We start from the raw sequence: 24,022 nt of genomic DNA, 5'->3' as shown, positions 1-24,022 counted from the left end.
CTCCTCTCGTACAGCGTTTTCCGTTCTCCCAACAGTATTAATATCATCAGCATAGGCAAAGATTCGCACCCACTTGTTATATATTGAACCATTAATTGTTATTTGTGACTAAGTATTACATTTTCGAGAGCCACATTGAACAATATATAGAAGAGAAGGCCTCCCTTACGCAGCCCTTTATTTGATTTAAAAGGTTCAGCCAGTTCTGAATTCGTACTCTACATTCAAATTTTTTAAAGGTTAGTTTTGTTAAACTTACCAACTGATTTTGTATTAATTTAAAATCAATGCTTTTACCGCAGATCTTTTCTTTTCTCTTTTCTCCTTTTAGATCATTCTTTTACCGCTAAGAAAAATGTGGATTTGTCACTGGACGAGGCACATGATATATCTAAATTATACAACCATCTCCACAGTTGTATATTTCAACATCTCCCACTGTTGGTCAGTTGGTCTTGAGTACCGGTTTTACATATTAATTTTATAGTTCTTCCATTGACTGGGGGTTTAACTGAACTACTTGAATTATACCCCATTTATACATTGCTTTCAATGTTGGTTTTTTAATTTTTAGTATTTTAATTTCATAGTCAGATTTCTTCTTTTCTACAGTATTGATAGTGCCTGGTAGACCCTTTTATTGTAGTCAACCACCTACTGTGTTTTACATAAACTTTCAAATATATCTACTAATATTAATATTAATTATATTTTACAAAATATATTAACCAATTTTAAATACTTGTATGAGGAAGGAAAAATAGTTAAGTTTGTTTGGGTTAAAGCTCATTGTGGGATCATTCATAATGAAAAAGACATACTGGCCAAGGAAGCATTAGATTCCGATAATTTTGTAAACTATTCATTAATTCTGGAAGACCTTTCTATTATTTCAAAAAATATAATTAGGCAGGAATGAATGGATAAATATGATCATTCCAACAAGGGACTTTTTTATAAAGGCATTCAGCCGAAAATTCCTACCAAACCATGGTTCTGTAATTTTATAATAAAAAAGATGCAATCAGAATTATCTGTAGAATTCGATTCGATCATTCCCTTAGCACCATCTCACTTATTTAAAGTTAAAATTGTAAATTCCCCAAACTGCGAGTGTGGAGAATATGGCACACTAGAACATATGATATTAAATTGTAGTAAAAATAGAATAAAGACAAACATTTTTATGGAAGCCATCATAAAAATAAAAATTTTAGTAAAACCCGTCAACGTTTATGGGTTAATAGTTTCTAACAATTTAGAAGTTTATAAGTTGCTATATCAGTACATAAGCAGTTTAAAAATAAGAATATAAAACAATAGTTTATAAAGACCAGTGTATACCAAAACAAAAAAAAATAAATAAATAGACAAAAAAAAATAAATAAATAAAAAAAAATATATTAAAAAAAATCAAAATAAGATATATAAAACAAAATATAAAAAAGCATTTTAATAATAAAAACATATATTACAAAATATTAATATAAAAAAATACATAAAAGATATTGAAAATATTGAAAAAAAAATATAACAACAAATAAAAATAAATAAAAAAACACTGCTCGCGGAACTGGATAATACTGGAAAAACATAACCACTGGGCACTGGATGCATGGATTCGAGACTGGATACATACTACTAAAAAATTGTATACACAATTGTATAAAAAATATATGATTTTTGTAAGTTCACCAATTGTATAATACATAATTTTTACCGTAGTTATATTGTTTTTAAAATATTAATAACGTAAATTTCAAATATTAATAGATTTTATTTTAATCTTTGTCAAGAATGAAAGTCAAACATTATTAAGCGAATGAAACCATAGGTTTCGCAGTCAACATCCCAAACACACACACACACACACACACACACACACACACACACACACACACACACACACACACACACACACACACACACACACACACACACACACACACACACACACACACACACACACACACACACACACACACACACACACACACACACACACACACACACACACACACACACACACACACACACACACACACACACACACACACACACACACACACACACACACACACACACACACACACACACACACACACACACACACACACACACACACACACACACACACACACACACACACACACACACACACACACACACACACACACACACACACACACACACACACACACACACACACACACACACACACACACACACACACACACACACACACACACACACACACACACACACACACACACACACACACACACACACACACACACACACACACACACACACACACACACACACACACACACACACACACACACACACACACACACACACACACACACACACACACACACACACACACACACACACACACACACACACACACACACACACACACACACACACACACACACACACACACACACACACACACACACACACACACACACACACACACACACACACACACACACACACACACACACACACACACACACACACACACACACACACACACACACACACACACACACACACACACACACACACACACACACACACACACACACACACACACACACACACACACACACACACACACACACACACACACACACACACACACACACACACACACACACACACACACACACACACACACACACACACACACACACACACACACACACACACACACACACACACACACACACACACACACACACACACACACACACACACACACACACACACACACACACACACACACACACACACACACACACACACACACACACACACACACACACACACACACACACACACACACACACACACACACACACACACACACACACACACACACACACACACACACACACACACACACACACACACACAACATAACAAATTGCAACACAAAAAGTGTCTAATTTTATTTAGACTATTTCACTAGACTATTTTAAACTGATAAAACGTCATAGCAACGCCACGTTTCCTACTGACAAAACTACTTCCTGCCCATGATTTCTCAGCGACAAAATTATGATAGATCCATCACGAACGTGTCTGGTAATTTTATTATTGTCAGTTTGACAAACGTCATTGAGGCGTAATTAATTTTGGACAGATTTATTGAATCCAGACAAAAAATCAAGATTTGGATGCCAGTCAGGTAAACAATTCAAAAAATTGTCTCCTTGAACACCCAGAGGTCCAGAAGCTCTATTTGGACCCAATTTTCGGAGTTCCTATAGATGAGAAATTTTACGCTTGAAAGATGTACTACCATAACGGAACTAGCAAAAATTTTCGAGAATTATGCCTTTAACACAAAAAAAGGCAATGGCGAAGACTATAAAGAGTCGTCTGTAAAGTCGATGTGGAATACTGCAGCAAAAATGGTACAAGAAAAATATTTTACGGAGTATAAAAACTGGCATAAAAATCGACCCTTTCACAGATATCTTTCAAATGTACAAGATTGGCCAGAGATACCAAGTGGAGGCAGCTTCAAAGTGTTCAAGAAAAAAGAAAACTCAGTTTAAAAGCATTATTCACCGAATAACTATTAAAAACCATCCAAAGCTTTCACGAGGAAACCCCCGATTAAACACAGAAAAAGTTTTTTCACCTTTGCTCATTTGAACTTGCTTGGAACGGTGGCAATAAGGTCGTAAACTGCAATATTTACTTTTCCAGAAGGAATTTGATGTTATGGGAGGATTTACGGGCCGAATTGAATACAACAGCATTTTTTCTAAAAAAAATCAAGGCGGTTCGAAAAGTTTTACAAGCAGCAAATGGCTGTTAAGAAATTCATCAAACGAAAATTTATGCCCAGTTAAATTATTTTTGAAATTAATGGAAAAAAGGGGACCAAAGATTTTATTAGACAGACTCTTTTTTACCGTTTACCCCAACTGGAAGGATGGATCTTGGTTAAAAAACTGTCCACTTCGAATCAACACCGTATCTAAGTGGACAAAAATGTCATCGGAAAAAATTGGAAGACACAAAAAAAACATAAAATAACAAACTATTCTCATCGATCTTCAGCTGTGTCAGCCTTGTTCAAGGAATGTGTTTCTGAACAGGAGTTAAGTAAATTAACGGGTCACTCAAATGCAAGCTCCCTAAAACTGTATCTACAGCTGGATTCCAGTCACCACCAGAAGTTGATCGAAAATCTCAGAAGAACAAATGAAGCTGGACCTTCGAGTTTCCAAATGCTACAGGTCAATAATATACTGAACTGAGTTTATTAGTCTAATTTATGATAAAAATGTTCTAACACTTAGTTTATTAAAGTCTTTATTTGTACAATATTACACTAATTTATTTCACACTATAATTATATAAAAAAATCGGTAAGATAGTTTCGAAACAAATTCATTTTCATTTTTATTTCATTTCATATAATTATATAATTTCTTTACAACATTTATTACAATTTATATTTCCGACAATAAGCGCGTTACATTTCAAAACTCGACTCGATATTATTATTCAGACCAATTGTTTTCAACGAAAATTATATATATATATATATATATATATATATATATATACATATATATATATATATATATATATATATATATATATATATATATATATATATATATATATATATAATATGTATATATATATATATATACATTAAATATCCGTTGTTCTGGATTCCTTCGGCGACCTCGGAGAATATACTAGAAAACACAAGTTAGAATAATAAAATGTTTACAGGCCAAACATTAATCATATTTATCGTAACAATACAAAATCATGCTTTCGTAGAAAAGAATGGGCAAACTGTTATAGCTTATAATAATTTTACATTAAATATTGTTAACAAATAAAGATTATGTTTCGTTGATATGGTGCATTAATTGTCTCGTGAAATAGTCTTGTCGAATATCATTCGAGAGAAATTTACCGGCAAAATTTTCTTCTGGTTTGATTTAAGTTTGTTGCCTTTTGTCAATTTTCGCTTATGAAATTTTGACAAAATGACTCGACTGATATCTCATGATTTAACTGTCAAAATTTAATTCGCGAAAATTGCCAGGCAACAAACTTTCATAACAGTTGAAAATATTGCCGACAAAATTGTTTCTCTTATGATAATATATACGAAAATAACAAAGCTTTATATTATGTTTATTCATGAAAATCGAAGAACCTTTACAAAAAGAATAAATCGCAATACACATTCTGATCATAACATTTTCAATAATATTTCATAATCAAAAATAAACTTTTAAACCATAATATCTCAAATTACCTATTTGTGACTAAGGCACTTTTTGCATTGATCCCTTCAATCATATAATTTAAAAATTAGGTTTGTGTAAACTAATACTTTCAATAAATTGTGTTTGTTCTAACATTTAGTTGTTAGGCGACAAAATTTATCTGTATTTGTATCTATAACTACGTTATAAAAAAAATCATTTTGACTGTCATACCATATGTTCGTGACCTAATTATAATTAAGTTTAACTTCCATATATGTATCTTACGAAAAAAAGTCTATTAAATATCTATATATAACGCCTGAAATTATAACCAAAATGAAGGTTGTGTCAAGTTAATCTAACAAAGGGTCGACTGTGTAATTATAACATTTATTTCCATCCAACTCATATATACGAACATTTTGTATTTTAATTAGAAAGCTCCTCTTTGAATAATTACGATATTTTTATTTTTGTCTTTATGTCAACTTTCCATAAATAAAATATGAGAGTGGCGAACATGGGTTTTGTACGAAATCATGATTATCAGAGTCACACAAGGGGTTTTTCGTTACTAGTTAATTACTGAACAATGTAATAATTGTCACAACCAACACGGAACTTAAATTAGAAATAAAAGGATGCTTTTAAAAATACTTCTTAAATCTATAGTTCTGTGAGAACGGTGTAAATTTTGGAGAGAGCTGTAAAAAGAAGATTAGGAAGAGAGACATTGATAGAAGAAGAAGAGTTTAAATATATTACAGGAAGGAAGATAACGGATGCCTTTTTTGCTTTGAGACAGTAGATAGAGAAATATGGCGAGAAGAAAAGAAAACTAATTTGGTATTTATAAATCTTGAAAAGAAGGAAAAGGATCAATAAGAAAAAAGGAAGAGGATCAATAATATTAAAAAACGGAATGTTACTAATATACAGTGGAGTGGAAGAAACGAAGAGAGCTCAGGCAGGAGTAGCGTTCATGGTAAAGAAGGAGAGTATCAACAAAGTAAAAAATTGGATATATTACAACGAACGTATACTAAGAGTAGACATAGATATGGATACAGAGGAAACCAATACAAACCTAATCATATGCTATGGACCAGATGAAGACGCAACAAAAAACGAAAAGAATGAATTCTGGGACAAATTACAAGAAGTGATAAATGATTGTACAGAGAAAATTGTAATCACAGGAGACATGTCAAATCAAGAGACGAACAATCAATTATAGACTATACTATAGTGCAAAAAACAGAGAAGAACTGGATAAGAGACGTAAGGGTAAAAAGGAGTTATGAAATTGGAAGTGACCACTATCTACTAGAAACCACATTCAAAACCAAAAGAAAAGAAATAAAAAGAAATGAGAACATAAACAGAAAACACAAATAAATAATAAAAATTTATAAACTAAGGGAAGAAACAACGAAAATAAGATACTCAGAAGGGCTACAAAAAGAGATGGACAATGAACATGAAATAACAGAAACAATAGAAGAAGAATGGGGAAAATTTAAAAATGCAATGATAAAAACAGCTAAATCACTATGTGGAACTACAAGAAATAACAACAGAGGAAAACGGACATCTTGATGGAACGATGAAGTGAAAAGAGAAATAAAAGAAAAGAAGAAATTATGGAAAGAATACATACAAGACAAAACACAACAAAAATATGAAAATTATAAGAGACAAAGAACAAAAGTTAAAGAGATAGTTAAGAAAGAGGAAAAGAAAAGTTGGGAAAAATTCGGGGAAAAAATGGAAAAAAACAGCACAGAAAACGTAAAATTATTTTACAGAACACTGAAAAACCTAAAAAGCAACAAAGAAACGAAACTGAAACAAATAATGAACAAGGAAGGATAATAATAAACGACGATAAGATAATAATGGAAAGATGGAGGGAACATTTCCAGCTGATACTGAATGGAAATCAAACGAATACAATGGAGAAGGAAAGCCACAACAAGAGAGTATCCATGAGAAACACGGAAAATCCAGAAACTATAGAAAAAGAAGAACTGGAAGAAGCAATAAGAAAGATAAAGATTGGAAAAGCACCAGGAAGCGATGAAATAGCACCAGAAATGATGAAATATATAGGAGCAAAAGCAAAAGAAAAATTGTTATACATATATAACCTAATATGGAAGAGAAAAGTAATACCCAGAGAATGGACAAATGCAGTAATTATACTTATATACAAGAAAGGAAACACAAGAGACTGTAAGAACTATAGAGGTATATCTCTACTATGTGTAGCAGCAAAAGTATACGAAACCATAATAGAAAGGAAAATTAGAAAAGAAATAGAACATAAATTAAAGGACGTACAAAGTGGATTCACGAAAGGACACAACACACAAGACCATATATTCACCATGCAACAAGTAATAGAAAAAGCCTTAAAGAAAAATAAAGAAATATATCTGAGCTTTATAGACATGGAAAAAGCATTCGACTCAGTCAAGAGAAAAGATATATGGGAAAGCCTAAAGAAGAAACAAGTAAGTGAAGAACTGATAGAAGCAACAAAGAGTATATACATGAAAACAACAAATACAGTAAGAATGTTAAATATACAGTCAGAACCATTTGAAAGAACTCAAGGAGTTAGACAAGGGGGAAGTCTCAGCCCAGTGCTATTCATAAATGTAATAGATGAGATAGTGAAAGAATGTAAAAAAACATTCAAGAAATACTGCATCGGTTGGAACAGAATGCAAATAATAAATGCTGAGATATGTATATTTGCAGACGACATAGTACTAATTGCGGAAACTGCAGAAAAACTAATACAACTTAGAGAAATGGAACCTAGAAGCAAGCAAATACAACTTAAACGTAAACAAAGAGAAGACTCAGATAATGAAAATATCAAGGAAACAAGGGACGGAAGATCAAATAAAAGTAATGATAGACCAACAAAAAATAAGACAGACAAATTCATACAAATATTTAGGAACAGTTATCAACAACAAAGGAGACATTGAGGACGATCTTAACAACAAAATGGAAAATACAGGAAAACTATTCCAAGCACTAAATAGAGGATTCCTTAATAACAAATAAATATCAACAAAGACCAAGATGAAAATATACAAAACAATATATAGACCTACAGTGACATATGGAGCAGAAAATTGGATATTAAACAGAAGACATCAGAGCACAATTCAGGCAGCAGAGAGGAAATACCTCAGAAGAACGATCGGAGTAAAAAGAACTGATAGAATCAGAAATGAAAAGATAAGAGAAAGACTCAAAATCAAACCGATACTTGCCCCAATCAAGGAGAAAAAATTGGCATGGTTCGGACATCTAACCCGGATGGACAATAATAGACAAGTAAAAAGAGTGTGGGACGCCAAACCAATAGGGAAGAACAGAAGAGGAAGACCCATTAAAGAATGGAACAGCGACATCTCGCAGATACTGCAGAGTAAGGGTAAGACTTGGCAGGAAGCAACACAGATGGCATCCAATAGGAAGGAATGGAGAAAGTTTGTTAGGAGCTAGGACACCTCAGAAGACTGTTAAATATTGTAATTTAATGAATTGTATTATAAACGGCCCAACACCGAAAGGTACAAATGGGTCTACCGATTAAGTAAGTAAATAATTATAAATCTTGAAAAGGAGTACGACGCAGTTCCTAGACGAGAGTTATTGATACGTATGAGAGAGAAATGGGTTCCTGAGAAGTACGTATGGTTCATGAAGGATATAAATGAGGAAAAGTACACCAAAGTAAGGACTTGTGTTGCATCACGGTACTGAGTTCCTACCTGTTTAATTTTGTTATGGATGTACTTACGGGGAAGGTAAGGGAGGTCAAGTGGCCCATTCTTCGTGTTGGTGGAAGAGAGCAAAGAAATGTTGAAAAACAAGTTGGAGGGTTGGAGAAGGGCTATTAAAACAAACAACTTAAGATCATCAAGTCGAAAACGGTTTACATGTAATTGGGAGGAACAGGAATCTTTGGGCAAATCATTTAATTGCTTAAAGAAAAGCTAGAGGCGAATTTAAATACGTCGGCTCTTACATAATGGAAAATAGGTACTGGATCGAGAAATTACCCACAGGATACTGGCTGGTTGGTTTAACTGGAAGTGAATGGGCGGGGTACTCTATGATCGAAAAATTGGTAAGGGCTGAGAGGAAAGATATACAAGAGTGTGCTAAGGTCTGCGTAAGTATACGGCGGTGAAGTGTGGTCTGTAAAAAAGATTCAAGAATAGAAGATGGAGGCATCTAAACTGAAAATGTTAAGTTGGATAAGACTAAAAGTGACAGGATCAGGAAGGACTTGACTAGGAAAAGAGTCAGGGTGACTTTAGTTTTAATAACAAAGACTTCAATGGTTTGGTCATATCAGACGTAGAAATAAAAACTATGTGGGACGAAGAATAGAGCTGTTTGAAGTTAAGTGAATGGGAGGTAGAGGAAAACTGACGAGAAGATGAAAGAACTGTGTGACATAGGACTCGAGAGACAAAGTGGCGAAGAAGAGTAAGGAACAGTGACCCCCAAAACAAAAAAACGCTAAGGAAGAAGAAGTATGTCTTTACTTTTATGATATAGTATATATTCTTAAAAAAAGTTAAAGACACAGTACAATGAAAGAAAAATTCAACTTGAAGAAAAGTTTCAAAACAAAGAAATCAGGTCTTTCTACGACGAAGTGAAGAAGACAAAAAGAGATATCCGAACATGAGTACGTAAATGGGATCGTGCAGAGGAATACAGATAAGTAATGCAGCATATCTAGAATTATTAGATGACACAGTCGATCCCATTTTGATACATATAATCAAAAACGATAGCAGTTCTTCAGAAGATGAGTTGCTTTTTCAACAATATGGCTCACCTCAACATTATAGCATGAACGTAAGGCGATACCTTAATAAACGATTTCCGACGTAATGGACTAAACAAAGAGGAAGAACTAGCACGTCGAATAGTACATGAATGTAGTCTGCAATGACTTTCTAATTGTATGGACGTTGGTGAATATCTTTTTGAACATTTCATTAAATAATTATAGCTGGAGAATAACTGTTTTGATTTATGAATTTAATCATTTAAAATTTAGTTCATTTTATTTGCTTTATATTTACTAAAGTTTCCTATTAATGTTGCAAATTTCATTTTAATTTAATTTTTGACGTGACGGGAAAAAATGTTATTGGCACCACCAAAACAAATGCGTTACGTTTAGTTTTTGGAACATGTTACACTTTCAATAAACTCATACTTTATTATTCTTTAGCAAAATACCTGTGTAATGATGTGCCACACATGATATATTTCCTATTTAAAATCAAGGTTTGTGGTACTGGATGAACCACTGAACTGTGGTTCTTGCTGTCAACTGTCAACTTGCTGAAATTTGAATAAAGAAAAAAAGTACCATTTTATGTACATAATGCAAAAAGTACTCTTTTTGTGGATTGGGGACAAAGTTTAAAGCAATATCTTCACAAAAAATTAAAAAATAAAATATGTAATGCGCTAATTGTGGTGTTAAAATTTTCCCGAAACGTTGGTAATCACTTATAAAAATCTACTTAACAAAAATCTCTATCAGGGACGATGTAAGTGGGATTTTTATAAAAAACAAAACACCAACGCTCAAAAGTGCTATAAGAGGATTTAACTATCGAACAAGAATAAACCAGTTAAAGCAAAGTTGACATGATCCTTTTTATCCGACATTGTATATTACAAATGATGTAAGTTAGTCTTGAATAAAACATTAGATTCCTTCTCGTCATTTTGGTCTGGTGATGTTGTAAAATAACCCAATCTGAACTGATTATATAAGAAACTAATAATGTTGCCAACTTGTACCATGCTTTTTTTATAAGACAAAGTAAATGTCTACTTGGTAAGTAAATAATAATCATTTTAATTGAGTTAAATATTATGTTATAAGTGAATAAACTATAATTTTATTAATGCGAATTACATTTTACATTTGTTTTGACGTTTAAAAAAAATGTAAAATATAAATCTAATTACATTAAATTGTGAGTTAATCCCTTATTAAATAATATTTATCCACTTTAAATGACTGCTCTGCAATCAATATTTTATAATTAGTGAAAACACTTAAGTTATAATTTAATTTAAAAAAATCGGTTGCCTGTAAAGTCGGTTTTACGGGCGAAAATTTTACGTGACAACGTCTTTTTCTCGGTAGAATATTTATTGATATGAATATTATTAAATTGCACAATAGGAACAAGGAATTGAATGAAAATAAGAATTGCACAAATTTTAACTATAGAAATATATTTTGTTTACTAAAACATTGTACATGTAAACTTAAACTTAACTAATTTCTATTTGAGTGATTTTGTTGAGGATAGGACGATGATAGGAGAAATATGAAATGAAAGGAAGTGTTTCTGCTGTAATGTGTCTTGAACGCCAAGAACGCTCGAGAAAGACAGAGACATAAGCACGGAAGCACGCACCGATTCAACGCGCCTAATTCTCTAGTGCTGCGCGCGCAGCGGACCGATCATGTTTGAGTGGGAGAGAGACGCAAGGCATTCGCCGGTCCGGCGGGCCTCTCTCTCGTTCGGTGACTCACTGTAACAGACGTGAGCGGGCGTTACACTTTTTCATGAATGACTCCGAGCCACAACCTAATTTAAGACGTTGCCACGTCAAAAAATATAATTAGTATTCTAGGACAGACCGGAATTCAAATTATTGCAAAAATTACTAGTACTAATACTTCGCAACGCTACAGGCGCTACAGTCCATGGTTAACTCAGATCTTTTTCAATACGCCATCTTTTTGACTGGCTTTAGAACTCGGGGTGAGTCTTCGTCGCATCCACTATAGCCCTCCATCTTCTACGATCTTGCACATCGATTTCCCATTGTTATAAATCAATTCTAGATTGGGGTACAAAAGATTTTTCAGATTTTTCAATACTGTCAATCAAAATACGGAGTTTTTTAAACTGCCGGAAAAACTACAGGAAAAATTTGAACAAACTTCTTCTGCGAGTATCATATCCGTTATGAAGGTTGGCAATCGTCATAACCTCTCTAACTTTTGAAGTAACTACTTTAGATAGTTGTTTTAAACTACACATGACATTCCCTTTTTTGGGTTTTTCCGTCAAGATATTCATCTTCTTCCCGCGCTACTTTGCACTCTATTCTGTCTTGGGTTATGAAGCGCAAGATGCTGTATTTTTCTCCACTCATTATATGTCCGAGATTATAAAGAATAGTTAATTATTTAAAATTTATTTTTTTATGAAAGAAAATTGTTAATACTATAATTTAAATACTATAACAATAAACTCTTAAATATATGTCTTTAATACACAAGGTAGTTAAAATTAAACAGTTAATTATCCCAAGATATTTATTTATTATAGTTTAACCATAATAACGTTTGAAGAATTGTTGCCAGATAACAGAATATTATTGTTTATGTTTAAATTCTTATCTCTGTATGCCTTTTTGTTTATAAATGTATTATTTACAGTTTTTATCACTGTCAGCAATGGTTATTCAATGTATCAACGTCGATCACTGGATCATAACGGTAGAACTATCACAACGAAAGTGAAAGAAAAGACGCTAGTCGACAACACTAGTAAAAGTGATCAATACAGATGTAGTGTTCTGTGTTTGCCAGTTCTATCAAAAAAGACTTATTTTAACGTGGAATTTTGCAATTAAGTGAAATCCATCAAATACACCTGCGTATATGTAACAAAACAGGCAGTTAATGTAGGGAAAGAAGAAGAAAACCTAAAAGACGGAAGAGATGAGGTAAGGGGAGTAGACGAGAGGGAAGAGGAACCACCAACGATTCTTAAAGTTAAAGATGCAGCTAAAAGTGCCCTCTCCGCTACGGAGTTTGGCAATCATCAGTGCTATTCGTATCTTTGAAGCTGTTGCTCTAAATAATTGATTAGATGTGCACTGGAACCAGTCTCTTAAATTGCGCAGCCAAGATATACGTCGTCTCCCCACGCTTCGATTGCCCTGAATCTTTCCTTGGATAATTAACTGGAGCAATCGGTACTTTTTCCCTCTCATCACATGACCAAAATATTCCAACTTTCTTCTCTTGATAGTGAATAACAGCTCCCGTTCTTTGTTCATTCTTCGAAGAACTAGTTAAAAAATTAGCCAAAAACAAATCACCCAGAATAGATAATCTCCCTGTTGAACTAGATAAGCAAGATGGCCACGATACCATAATAACATTACAGTAGCTTATAAATATTGGAATATTGAAATACTTTAGACCATACACAAAAAAGGAGATATCTATGAATGCTCTAACCGCAGAGAAATTACGCTTCTAAATGCAGCGTATAAAATATTTTCCACAGTACAATGTCACCGTATGGCACCACATGCAGAACGGGTAGTGAGAAAATACCAGGCTAGTTTCAGAGTTGGTACATCGACAATTCATCAGATTGCAACCCTAAAACAAATTTTACAAAAAATCCTAGGATATGGTGTAGATACTCATCACATATTTATAGACTATAAAGCAACCTACAACTTTGTAAAGAGAAATATTCAACGCAATGAAAGAGCTATGAATACCAAATCAACTGGTAAATTTAACAAAACTAACTCTTGAAAAAGTTGAATGTAGAGTACGAATTTAGGGGGATTTGTCTGAACCTTTTAAAACAAATAACGGGCTGCGCCAAGGAGACCCTCTCTCCTGTATACTGTTCAATCTGGCTCTGGAAAAAGTAATACGTAGGTCACAAATCACAACCATTGGTTCAATATAAAATAAATCAGTGCAAATTCTTGCCTATGCTGATGATATCAATATTGATCGAGGAACGGAAAACGCTATGTTAATATGAAAAATGTGTTTTTTGAGGTAACACATTTATATTGACTTGTCTATAGATGTTTGGTTTTTCATATTGTGCTTTTTAGATGAACTGATGATGCTTTCTGATTAGAGAGCGAAACGTCTTCAATAAATAGATGAAGTAGCCAACTTCTTTGTCTTTTATCTCCAACTTTTGACTAAAAAACCCACCACTCTGCGAGTGATCCTTATTTATATATATATATATATATATATATATATATATATATATATTTATATATATATATATATATATTTATATATATATATATATATATATATATATGTTCGGAAAGATTTCCGCGGTTAGTACAATTAAACCTAGAGCTAAGATTAATACTATTATAAAAATTAATATTAAACTCACCAGTCTTCCCGGTTGAACCGCGTCGAGATATCCATTGGGCCGAGCTTTCGACATCTTCTCTGATGTCTTCTTCAGGGCCTCCGAGGTCTCAGTCTCCCGAGCCCCCAGACACTACTACACTCACTAGTCACTGCACTACTGTAGCCCTCGGATTCCCTGAAGAAGACATCAGAGAGGATGTCGAAAGCTCGGCCCAATGGATATCGACGCGGTTCAACCCGGAAGACTGGTGAGTTTAATATTAATTTTTATAATAGTATTAATCTTAGCTCTAGGTTTAATATTGATATATATATATATATATATATATATATATATATATATATATATATATATATATATATATATATACCTTTTATAATATTTTTTTTTAATAAAAAATTTTATGCTCTATGATTCCAGCAATATTGCTCGCAAAAAGATATTTCAGTATCTAGGTTGGTAATATTATTGACGAAATGGTGTATTGACACTATAATGTAAACATATAAATGTTACAAACCCAAAGGTCAATTATAATCTACCTTGTTATTTATTATTTTCTTGAAAAATAGTTTCAACAACTTTTTCTCTTTTTTTCAGACAAAAGCGCACCTGGACGTATTAGCTGATGCGCTACTTCGGTGGGCTCGCGGACGTTAACCTCCCTCCCTATAAACTCTTGGGCCAGCCATGGGCGAATCTTTAAATGTCAGGTCTTTCTTAGACGCCTATGACTTTCCCCCTCCTCCCTCCGCCCACTGATTAGCGTATACTTCAGAGAGCAAAAAGACTTTGCTGGCAGCAGCTACCGACACCGACGCAACATCTTCGTGTATTCTTCTACTTCTTTTATAAGTACTTTTCTTTGAACAATTCGCGAAGAACACAAATGAGACATTATAAAAAACGATTACAGTTATATTTACCAAGCAGTCAGGTACAGAATGTAGCGTTTTCGTTAGCATTGTAGGTATTGGGTTGACCCTTATGTATGAATAATGATTTATCACCTTTTATTGATAAATCATTTAGGTATTCACTACTCAAAAACTGGCAAGTGCCAAATGACATAGATAACATGAGACGTATAACAGACCGCATTGTGGTATATAATAGGTGATATATGGTAACCCAATACCACAGAATATTATTGTTATTGACTACAGTGATGTTAACATAGGTACTTCCAATAGTTATTATTTCAAACATAGCTTAACATAGAAACAAGTATGGTGTTATTTTTTAAGGTGGTTTTTCGCGAATTGGTGTCAGATCGTGGCTGGCAGGGTGTCGGTGCATCAGTACTGCAGCTGGCCGTGTAAATCATTCCCAAAGGCATTCCAAGCTGAATATTGTTGTGGCGTAAGCGGTGTTCTGAAGTTGAGTACTGAAACATCATAACAAGGCCGCTTACGTCACAATACCCTCTCCCAGTTTAGAGGACTCTTTTAGAACGAAGGCCTTATTACACTTTATTTTCAATCGAACAGAACTGGTGCTCTGTAGTGTGGATATTGAATTTCTTTTTTGACATTTTCCAATCCAGATCTTGTTAGAATAAAAAATAATGTTGGTTATGTTGTATTTGTTACATTATATTACTGTTACTGTTGTTAATATTCTAAATTAGACTGTTAAGACTTGGTAACCTCTGACTGCAATGATAGAATTAAACTGTTGGTAGCTTCGGCTTCTCGAATTCTGTGTATCTTTGCACATATATTTAGTATATTTAAAAAATATAAAAAATAACAAAAAATATGTAGAATATTCATATGTATTTATAAGTGTTGCATTGTCTCAAATATTTATTATAATAAAGCTTTTGATGTAAATTAATTCGCACTTTTGACTAGTGAAATTGATAAGCCGAAGCTATTGTTACCATTCTGAGTAGAACAATTTGGAGGCTGGACCATTGTCTAAAATAAAACAACCATCCCAGAAAATGTTGTTCCAAAAGACGACAATTTTTGTTTAATATTCTTTCATAAATGCCTGCACAAGGAATACCGATTGTAATTATGATTTAGTCATTTTTTGTGCTGGTTTTTTAACGAACAATAAACAAAAAATAGTTTGGTGTGAGATAATCCACGATAGGGATGTGTCAATTTTTGGCTTCGGGTGATGGTGTTACGCCATTCTGAGCCACCGAAGTCAATCAGATGAACTAAAGTGGTGGTCATAAGTTTTAACCAATGGTTTTTTTAACAGTTTTACTCAGAATGTGTACCAAAAACGATTGTAGGTAAAAAATAAAAACGTAGATGGAATAACAATTTAACAACTAATACAGTGCAGTAAGTCCGACCTCGAAATAACGTTCCACTATTTAAAAATAACTGTTTTTTCTTTCTGTTATGTAAAAGAGTCCAATGTTATGTAAATATGATTGCCCGAATGTCTCAATATATAGAAAGTTATAGAAGATTAAAGACATATTCGGTTTTTGCTAGTTTAATAATACTGTTAGGTACTTACATTTTAATTTTTTTTCTTTTGACTTGTAAGGGAATTTTTAGGAGCTTATATTCATGTATCCTTATTTGTTATGTTAAATTAAGAGACTCTTAAATAGAAGCTTTGTCTGCATATTATTGTTATTTAATTTTTAAATGTTTTGAATATCACAAATTAAATGACTCCAAATTTACTAAAACATATGTGTATAAAAATAAATTGTGTGATAATCACATAAATTAGTCGTGAAAGAAATCTTAGAGCATAAAAGTTATATAGATAATTCTTTATAATTTATTTTTGTACCGAAATGCTTCAGTAAATTTTCAGCTATTGCAATGTATTGCTTATCTGACAAATAGATTACAAATAGATTTTTTTACCTATTTATCTAAAGGAGTTTAAAACTATTTTTATAAAATAAAGAATAATAACTTTATGATACGCTTTGAGAACGAAAACTTTTAACAAAAGACTGAATGATAAGTTAATTTTGTCGAAAGTTTTTATATGTATATCTTAGTTTGAAAAATAAATTTAGCGCAGTAATTGCAGTTGTCTTTTTAAGACAGATTCTTTGTTCTTTAAGACTAATAGGATACAGCTTTGACCGGGTATCCATTAACATTAAACACTAGGTTGGACTTTTTGTATGACAAAAATAAAGTTGCTATCTTTAAAAAAGTACAGTTTTTAACAACGGACTTACTGTACTAATAGCCATTGATAATAAACGTTTTTATTAAGAAAGGAGCAAGTCAGAGACACATACAAGGTTAGGTTTTTATTTAAAATATACTGAAAGTCTGAGATCTGTTAAATTTACTATTAGTTAGTATTTTTCAAATGAAACCTAAAAGTATTCAGACGAGGTGTAGGCAATGCTTGTAAGAGAAAGGACAAGACTTACTGCTGAGAATCTTCTTTAATGTTCAGCATATTTCCAAAAGGATATATTGTTTGTAATAAATTAAGTTCGTAAATGTTTTGTCTAAATCATTTAGGTTTCATCGTTTAGTCACGTAATCGAAGTACCGGCCTATTTGTAGACACAAACAGTCAAAGTAGACAAAGGTATAGTTGAAAGAAATTACAAAATTTTATTTGACGAAAAAAGTCAAATTTTAGGGAATTATAATAGTTATTACATGTCTTTAAAAATAACTAATTATTTTGACGTTTTTAATATTGTTTAAATTAATAATTCCAGATGCATATTTCTCTGTTTCTCAAAGTAAAATCTCATAATATACGGATTAATAGCTTAGTTTTTTATGTAGTGTATTTGTTTGATAGTCAAACAAAGAAATTGGGTTAATTGCAAAATGTAATTTATATTAAAATATTAAATATGCCAAAGATAAATTCATATTAAACATGGAAAGAGTCCCAATTAGATCTATTTTAGTACAAAGCATTAATACTAAGAGTACTACGGTTTATTAGAAATAAATTAAAAAGAGTTACAAAAATATGAAATTTGAATTAATTTAATTTTAATTTCAATTTCAACTTGAAAACAAAGTTGAAATGCAAATTCAAAATGCCCCATAAAAGTATATTGTGACAAAAACTAGAATTTGTGATAAAATATAGAAATCCAAATCCAAAAACACGTGATGTATATGTGTTTAAGCAAGGTAATAGGAGAAAGAGGGAAAGAGGTAAAGAAAAAAAAAGATGAAAATAATATGAAACAATCAGCGGTGCTCTAATTGTTCTGCTGTTGATTAGTTGATTATTTTTCAAAGTTGTTCTACTTCATTTTGTTACTATTCATTCCATACACACACACACACACACATATATATATATATATATATATATATATATATATATATATATATATATATATAAAGTTTGTTTAGCAGAAAATGGTTGACTTTAATTAGTGTGGTCGTAAATATTATTGAATTTATCTGACTTGACCCATTGTTAAGACCGGTCCGGAGCGATAAGCAAACGAGATAGACATAGTTGGTCTTTTGACAATTAACACTGACTAGACAGTACTCCTATAATAAAGCAAAGGATCCACAAAATTTACAATAATTACGACGACAAAAACAAAAAAACGGATGTAAAATATATTGCTTTGCCTTACCTATATACTCGAAATTAATGTTTTCAAATGAGTTTTAAAATAAATAAATCTATTTCAATTGCCAAGAATATAGAAAAACAAACATTAATAATAATTTGTGGTTCTGAAAAGAACCGTTTTTTTTTTAATCGCAACATTTGTAGATTTGATGACAGGATCACTCCACACATAGTTCTGTTTCGCTATCGCTATCCTCTTTTCCTCCTCGCTACACTAAAAATTTTCTTTACTTATTATGTGTCGGACTGAATTTCTCCAACTACTTGGAAGAATATCATTGACACATTTTCTTATTAACTCTACAAAAGTACTACTTAACGTTAGAGAAATATTTTGTGAACTCACGTTAGACTTCAATTTGTGCCACATATGTTCTATGGGATTAAACATACAATAATAGGGTGGAAGCCGCAGCACTGTATGTCCCATTTCCTCTGTCAATATATCACAAACATACTTTTTTTTATAGAAAATGCCTTTAAAACTTCTAAAAGCTCTTGTTTGGTGTAACATTCTTCAAAATACATATCATTCGTCTCCATGTAATTTTGAATTTCCAATTTAGTCCATTACTATCACGCTATTCTAAGAAATGTTTGGCATAAGATTATTTTTGAACCATTCTTCAAAAAGTTCTGCCGTTGTATCTTCATTGTAGTCGACGCAGCAGTCTTTAATATTCTTTGCAGAAAGCCACAGTGCATTTGGAACCCAACCATTTTCTGATCTAGCATGTAAAATCGTTATTCTTTTCCCTTTATTTGACGGAGCTTTTGTCTTGCATTTACCAGAGGAATCAGCAAATCATTTAGGTCGCGTTGAATGTGTGTCAAACCAAGTCTCGTCGAGTTAAATTATCAGACGATTTTCAGAACGGAATTTTCTTATCGAAGTTATATACTCATAATGCCATTTTTGTAATCTATGAGATTCCATAATTACTTGTCTTTTGTCAATTATGCGATATCGAAAGCTCATTCTTTTCAAAATCTTCCATAAGCTGGTGAGGCTACAGCTTTTTTGGGTTTTGTCAACATTGAGCCGTTGCTTCAGAGCTCTTAATGTAGGTATGCGTTACTCTTCGTACATAATACAGACTTCTCGAAGTATCAAGTCCTTATCGGCTTCATCCATACATTTGGTGAAACTGGAATTATTTTTGTTTTTTTCTTCTTGTTTCTATGGGATTTGATGTAATTCTTTTTACTGTGGTCATAGGTATCTTCGTCAATTCGCATATTTCACTCGTAGCTTTTACAATTTGCTTTGCATCTACAGATAAATGTTTCTTCTTTGCCGGAATACTAGAAGAGGCTCCATTATTATTATCCCACAGACGCCACTTAATAATAGAAAACGATTTTTGGAGATTGAGGCATATTTCTATGTGTGAAAATAAGGGGAGGACGACATTTTGTAAAATTAACTTAAATGGCATTATATTTCAAGTAATATAGCATTTGAAAGCTCTTCTATCGCTCAATATGTTCCCAGAATATTGTATGATTCTCGTATTCAATGATGACAGTGTAAAAAGTATGAACCGCTCCCAATATTGCGGTAGTCGTCAGCATATGTCAAAAATATGACGTCATCGACATTTCTCTTAAAATAATATATAGAAAATGATATATCATTTGGATCTTCTATGAGTCAGTATATTTACACATTTTTGTGCGATTTTATTGCTCCGTTTTAAAATGGAGACGATTATATTTTAAATACTCTCTTAAACTGACTTCTAACCAAAGAGTAGCGCTTTCTTGTTTATTGTAGTATACTGAGTGAATTATGAGCTTTCAAATAATGTATCACATGCTATATATTATTTAATAAAAATGTCGATGGCGTTATATTTTTGACAAATTTTAATAAAAAATAAATAAATTCCATTCGAAGGTGAAAAGCTATAAAAATAAATCGATTTTATCCAGCATTTGCTTATAGATATCAAAATAATGGTACAATAACGTAACTGTATTTAATTAAATAATTAATATTTTCCTAAAGAGGCAAAATCGTTCACAATTTTATCTTTTCAAAAAAAATTATTATTTAAGAGCTTTATACTTGCTAAATAAAAGATTATACTACGCCCTTGGTTCTTCGGTTGCCAATGAAATGGCAGTATCTATTCAAATAAGGTATGGATTTTCCAGGTTAGTCTGACCTTATTTCGGTGCAATTCAAATTGAAAACAAGAAATGAGATCGAAGAGTCAGTAACCCCTGGTCTTGGAGAATTAATCACTTCTAGACAAATCTTGTTTATCCAAACAAGGAGTTCGATTCCTGCGATCAAGCGTATACAAGTTTTGGAAAATACTTTTAACCAACAATGCCGTTTTTAGAATATATGCCAAATGGTAAAAAATTGTTTGCAGCAATTATTTAATTTTATAATAAATTTATAATAATTCAAAAGTTCTTTCGAAATGAAACTAGTTAATTTGTGTCACTTTTAATTTATATATTTAACATAAGGATTACTAAATATTTTATAAAAAGAGATAAAACAACTAGTTCTTGGCATGAGCACGGCGGCTACAGACACACATGCAAGCTTGTCCAGCATGCTTGTTCAATATTTTTGTACAAGCACGCTTGAGTGGCTGTAGGGAAATGTGGTGCAAGCTTTGTGATTGTACAAGCTGCTTGAGGATTAAAAGTATCTTAATTATGTATGCTTGAATTAAGCGTGCTTGCAAACGCCTAAGCAAAACGGTACGTGTGTATCCAAGATTTTCAAGCTTGAACAAGTTGGCGTCCGTTTTATTGCTTTGTGGGGTAGCATTTGAGTAATTTTCGTCATGACTAGTGTTCTCAAAAAGGTTAACCGAGAATTATTGGAAGAGTTTATTTAAGAATACCAAAATCAGCCATGTCTTTGGCACGTTAAATCCAAAGATTATCATAACCAACCAATGCAGCATACCAAAAATCTTAGAAAGCAGTTGTTAAAAAAATAAATTTCTTACGGACTAATTATAGAAAAGAAAAGGTCTAAGTCTAGTCTAAGTCTGGTTAGCTAATGTGAGAATAGGTTTCCCATTTTATCAACCATTGTTTACACCACACTGCATGCTTTTTAATTCAGGATTTTCTTTTTTTCACAAGAACAAAAGAGGCCAAAGCAAGCGTATCGTCGTCCAAGCTCGACATATTTTATTAAACTACCTCTATTTTTATCAATCATGCTTATACGTGTGGTGCCAGAGGTAAATTGAGCATACTTGTACAAAAATATTGAACAAACATGTTGGACAAGCTTGCAGTTGTGTCTGTAGCCGGCTTTATATGAAATGACAAACATCGTCATTGTTGTCCTTGGATATACAATCATTTGTGGGTAAGACCTGTTTCAAGTATAGTTTTTGTTTCCATTCCATTCCATTCTGTTCGTCGCCTTTTTTTATTTGGATACTTATTATAAAGAATGATAAAAATAAGTAAGTAATATTACCTTTACATTAGTCAAGAGAGTACTTGTTTCTAGCTGTTAGTGTTGAGACCTTTGTACAAAAATCTTTTATTTTACTCCACTAAGAAGTACTTTTATATTCATTTTTTTTTTCAATCACTTTTGAATTTTTAAACTTTAGAACATTTAGGTAGATAGAACTAAGACAAGAGTTTAATTAAAAATTTATTTACAATTTTGCAGGCAATGACTAAGTAAATAAAAACTTGTTTGGGAAAAAATCGTAGTAACAAAAGTACCTAATATGAATGAATGAATGAATTTTCAAAGATGTGTTAAAACTACATTCAAACGAAGTACAAAATTTAATATTACTTTGGTCTTAGGAATTTTAAATTTTTGCAACATACTTATAAAGTTTTGTTTAACATTGTATGTATTATTGTTTGCTAAAAATATTCTCTCCGTCATTTTTTACGTCTAAATATTTGAGATTTTACGTACCTTATAAGTTCAATTTTAGACGAATAACCATTTCCAGTTAAATGTATTTATAATATAATCGTTTTATATTTAAATAATTATTAAGAGAATACAGTTCCGTTTTGGTCTAGGACTGCACCTCAATCCAAATAGTAAGTAACAACTGTGATAAGCATTTAAGACGACGCTTATACCTACCTCAACTTTCGTTCTTTTTTATTTCCCAACGAACGAGCGTAATATCTTTCAACTATAAATATAAGGGAGAGAAAATCAGACCCTGACAATGAAAAAACATTTCCTAAAGGAATATAGACTCATTTTATTATTCTAAGGGTCAAACAGGGATTCCTTACCCTATTTCTTCCCTCAGCCGAAAAAGAAGTTAAGATATAGTTAGAGATTTAGTTATAGATCCGTAGGATAGACAAAATTAACTTCTTCCCAGGCTAATAGTCCGGTGGTTTACAGTGCAAAAAGGCAAACAGTTACAGTTCCTTAAAAATGTCTGCAATAATACGTAAAATAGATAAAACACTCAAAATTATTGTTTTTATGTGTTTCTTAAAAAGTTTTGCAGACTTTTTAGAAAATTCAAAACCGCTTTTTTCGGCGTCACCGCATCTTATTTTAATGAATGATTTTAACATTTATACGAGTAAACATGGCTAAGTATTGTTGTATAATAATGTGAGTATTATTACTGTTTGTTTATAAATATTAATAAACGTGTTTTTACTATATAATAGCTACCATGATCTAAAACAAAATCAGTTAATGATTCTTTTTCCATATCTGAAAGATATGGAAAACATTTCTGGTTTTGGTACACCTTTGAATTGTTTCTCTAATTTTAAATTTTTTGTACCTGCTTAAGTTGTTCGTTTTACAGTGTGGTTTTATTAATTCGTTTTATATAAAAAACGAAACATTCGTCTATAAATGATCTACAAGAAAAGTAACAACTGTATAAAATATCCTATTGAAATCTATAAAAACGGATTACATATGTTGCATATTCCATGCAACCGTTAATTACTTATAGA

General features: G+C 32.2%; 1 protein-coding gene across 1 annotated transcript in view; it reads left to right on the top strand.

Annotated features, from left to right (window-relative positions):
• The window catches only part of jeb (low-density lipoprotein receptor domain-containing jelly belly protein), a 69,173-nt gene extending 52,959 nt beyond the window's left edge, over positions 1 to 16,214 (top strand). The window contains exon 3 of the mRNA XM_072536335.1: positions 15,107 to 16,214. Coding sequence (XP_072392436.1) covers positions 15,107 to 15,166 — 60 coding nt within the window. The 3' untranslated portion in view covers positions 15,167 to 16,214. The remainder of the gene's footprint in view (positions 1 to 15,106) is intronic.
• Positions 16,215 to 24,022: the final 7,808 nt, after the last annotated feature.

This window comes from Diabrotica undecimpunctata, chromosome 6 (genome assembly GCF_040954645.1).
Source record: "Diabrotica undecimpunctata isolate CICGRU chromosome 6, icDiaUnde3, whole genome shotgun sequence".
NCBI classification, from domain to species: domain Eukaryota; kingdom Metazoa; phylum Arthropoda; class Insecta; order Coleoptera; family Chrysomelidae; genus Diabrotica; species Diabrotica undecimpunctata.
The sequence above is the reverse complement of the archived record's forward strand: the minus strand, read 5'-3'. Positions and strand labels throughout refer to the sequence as shown.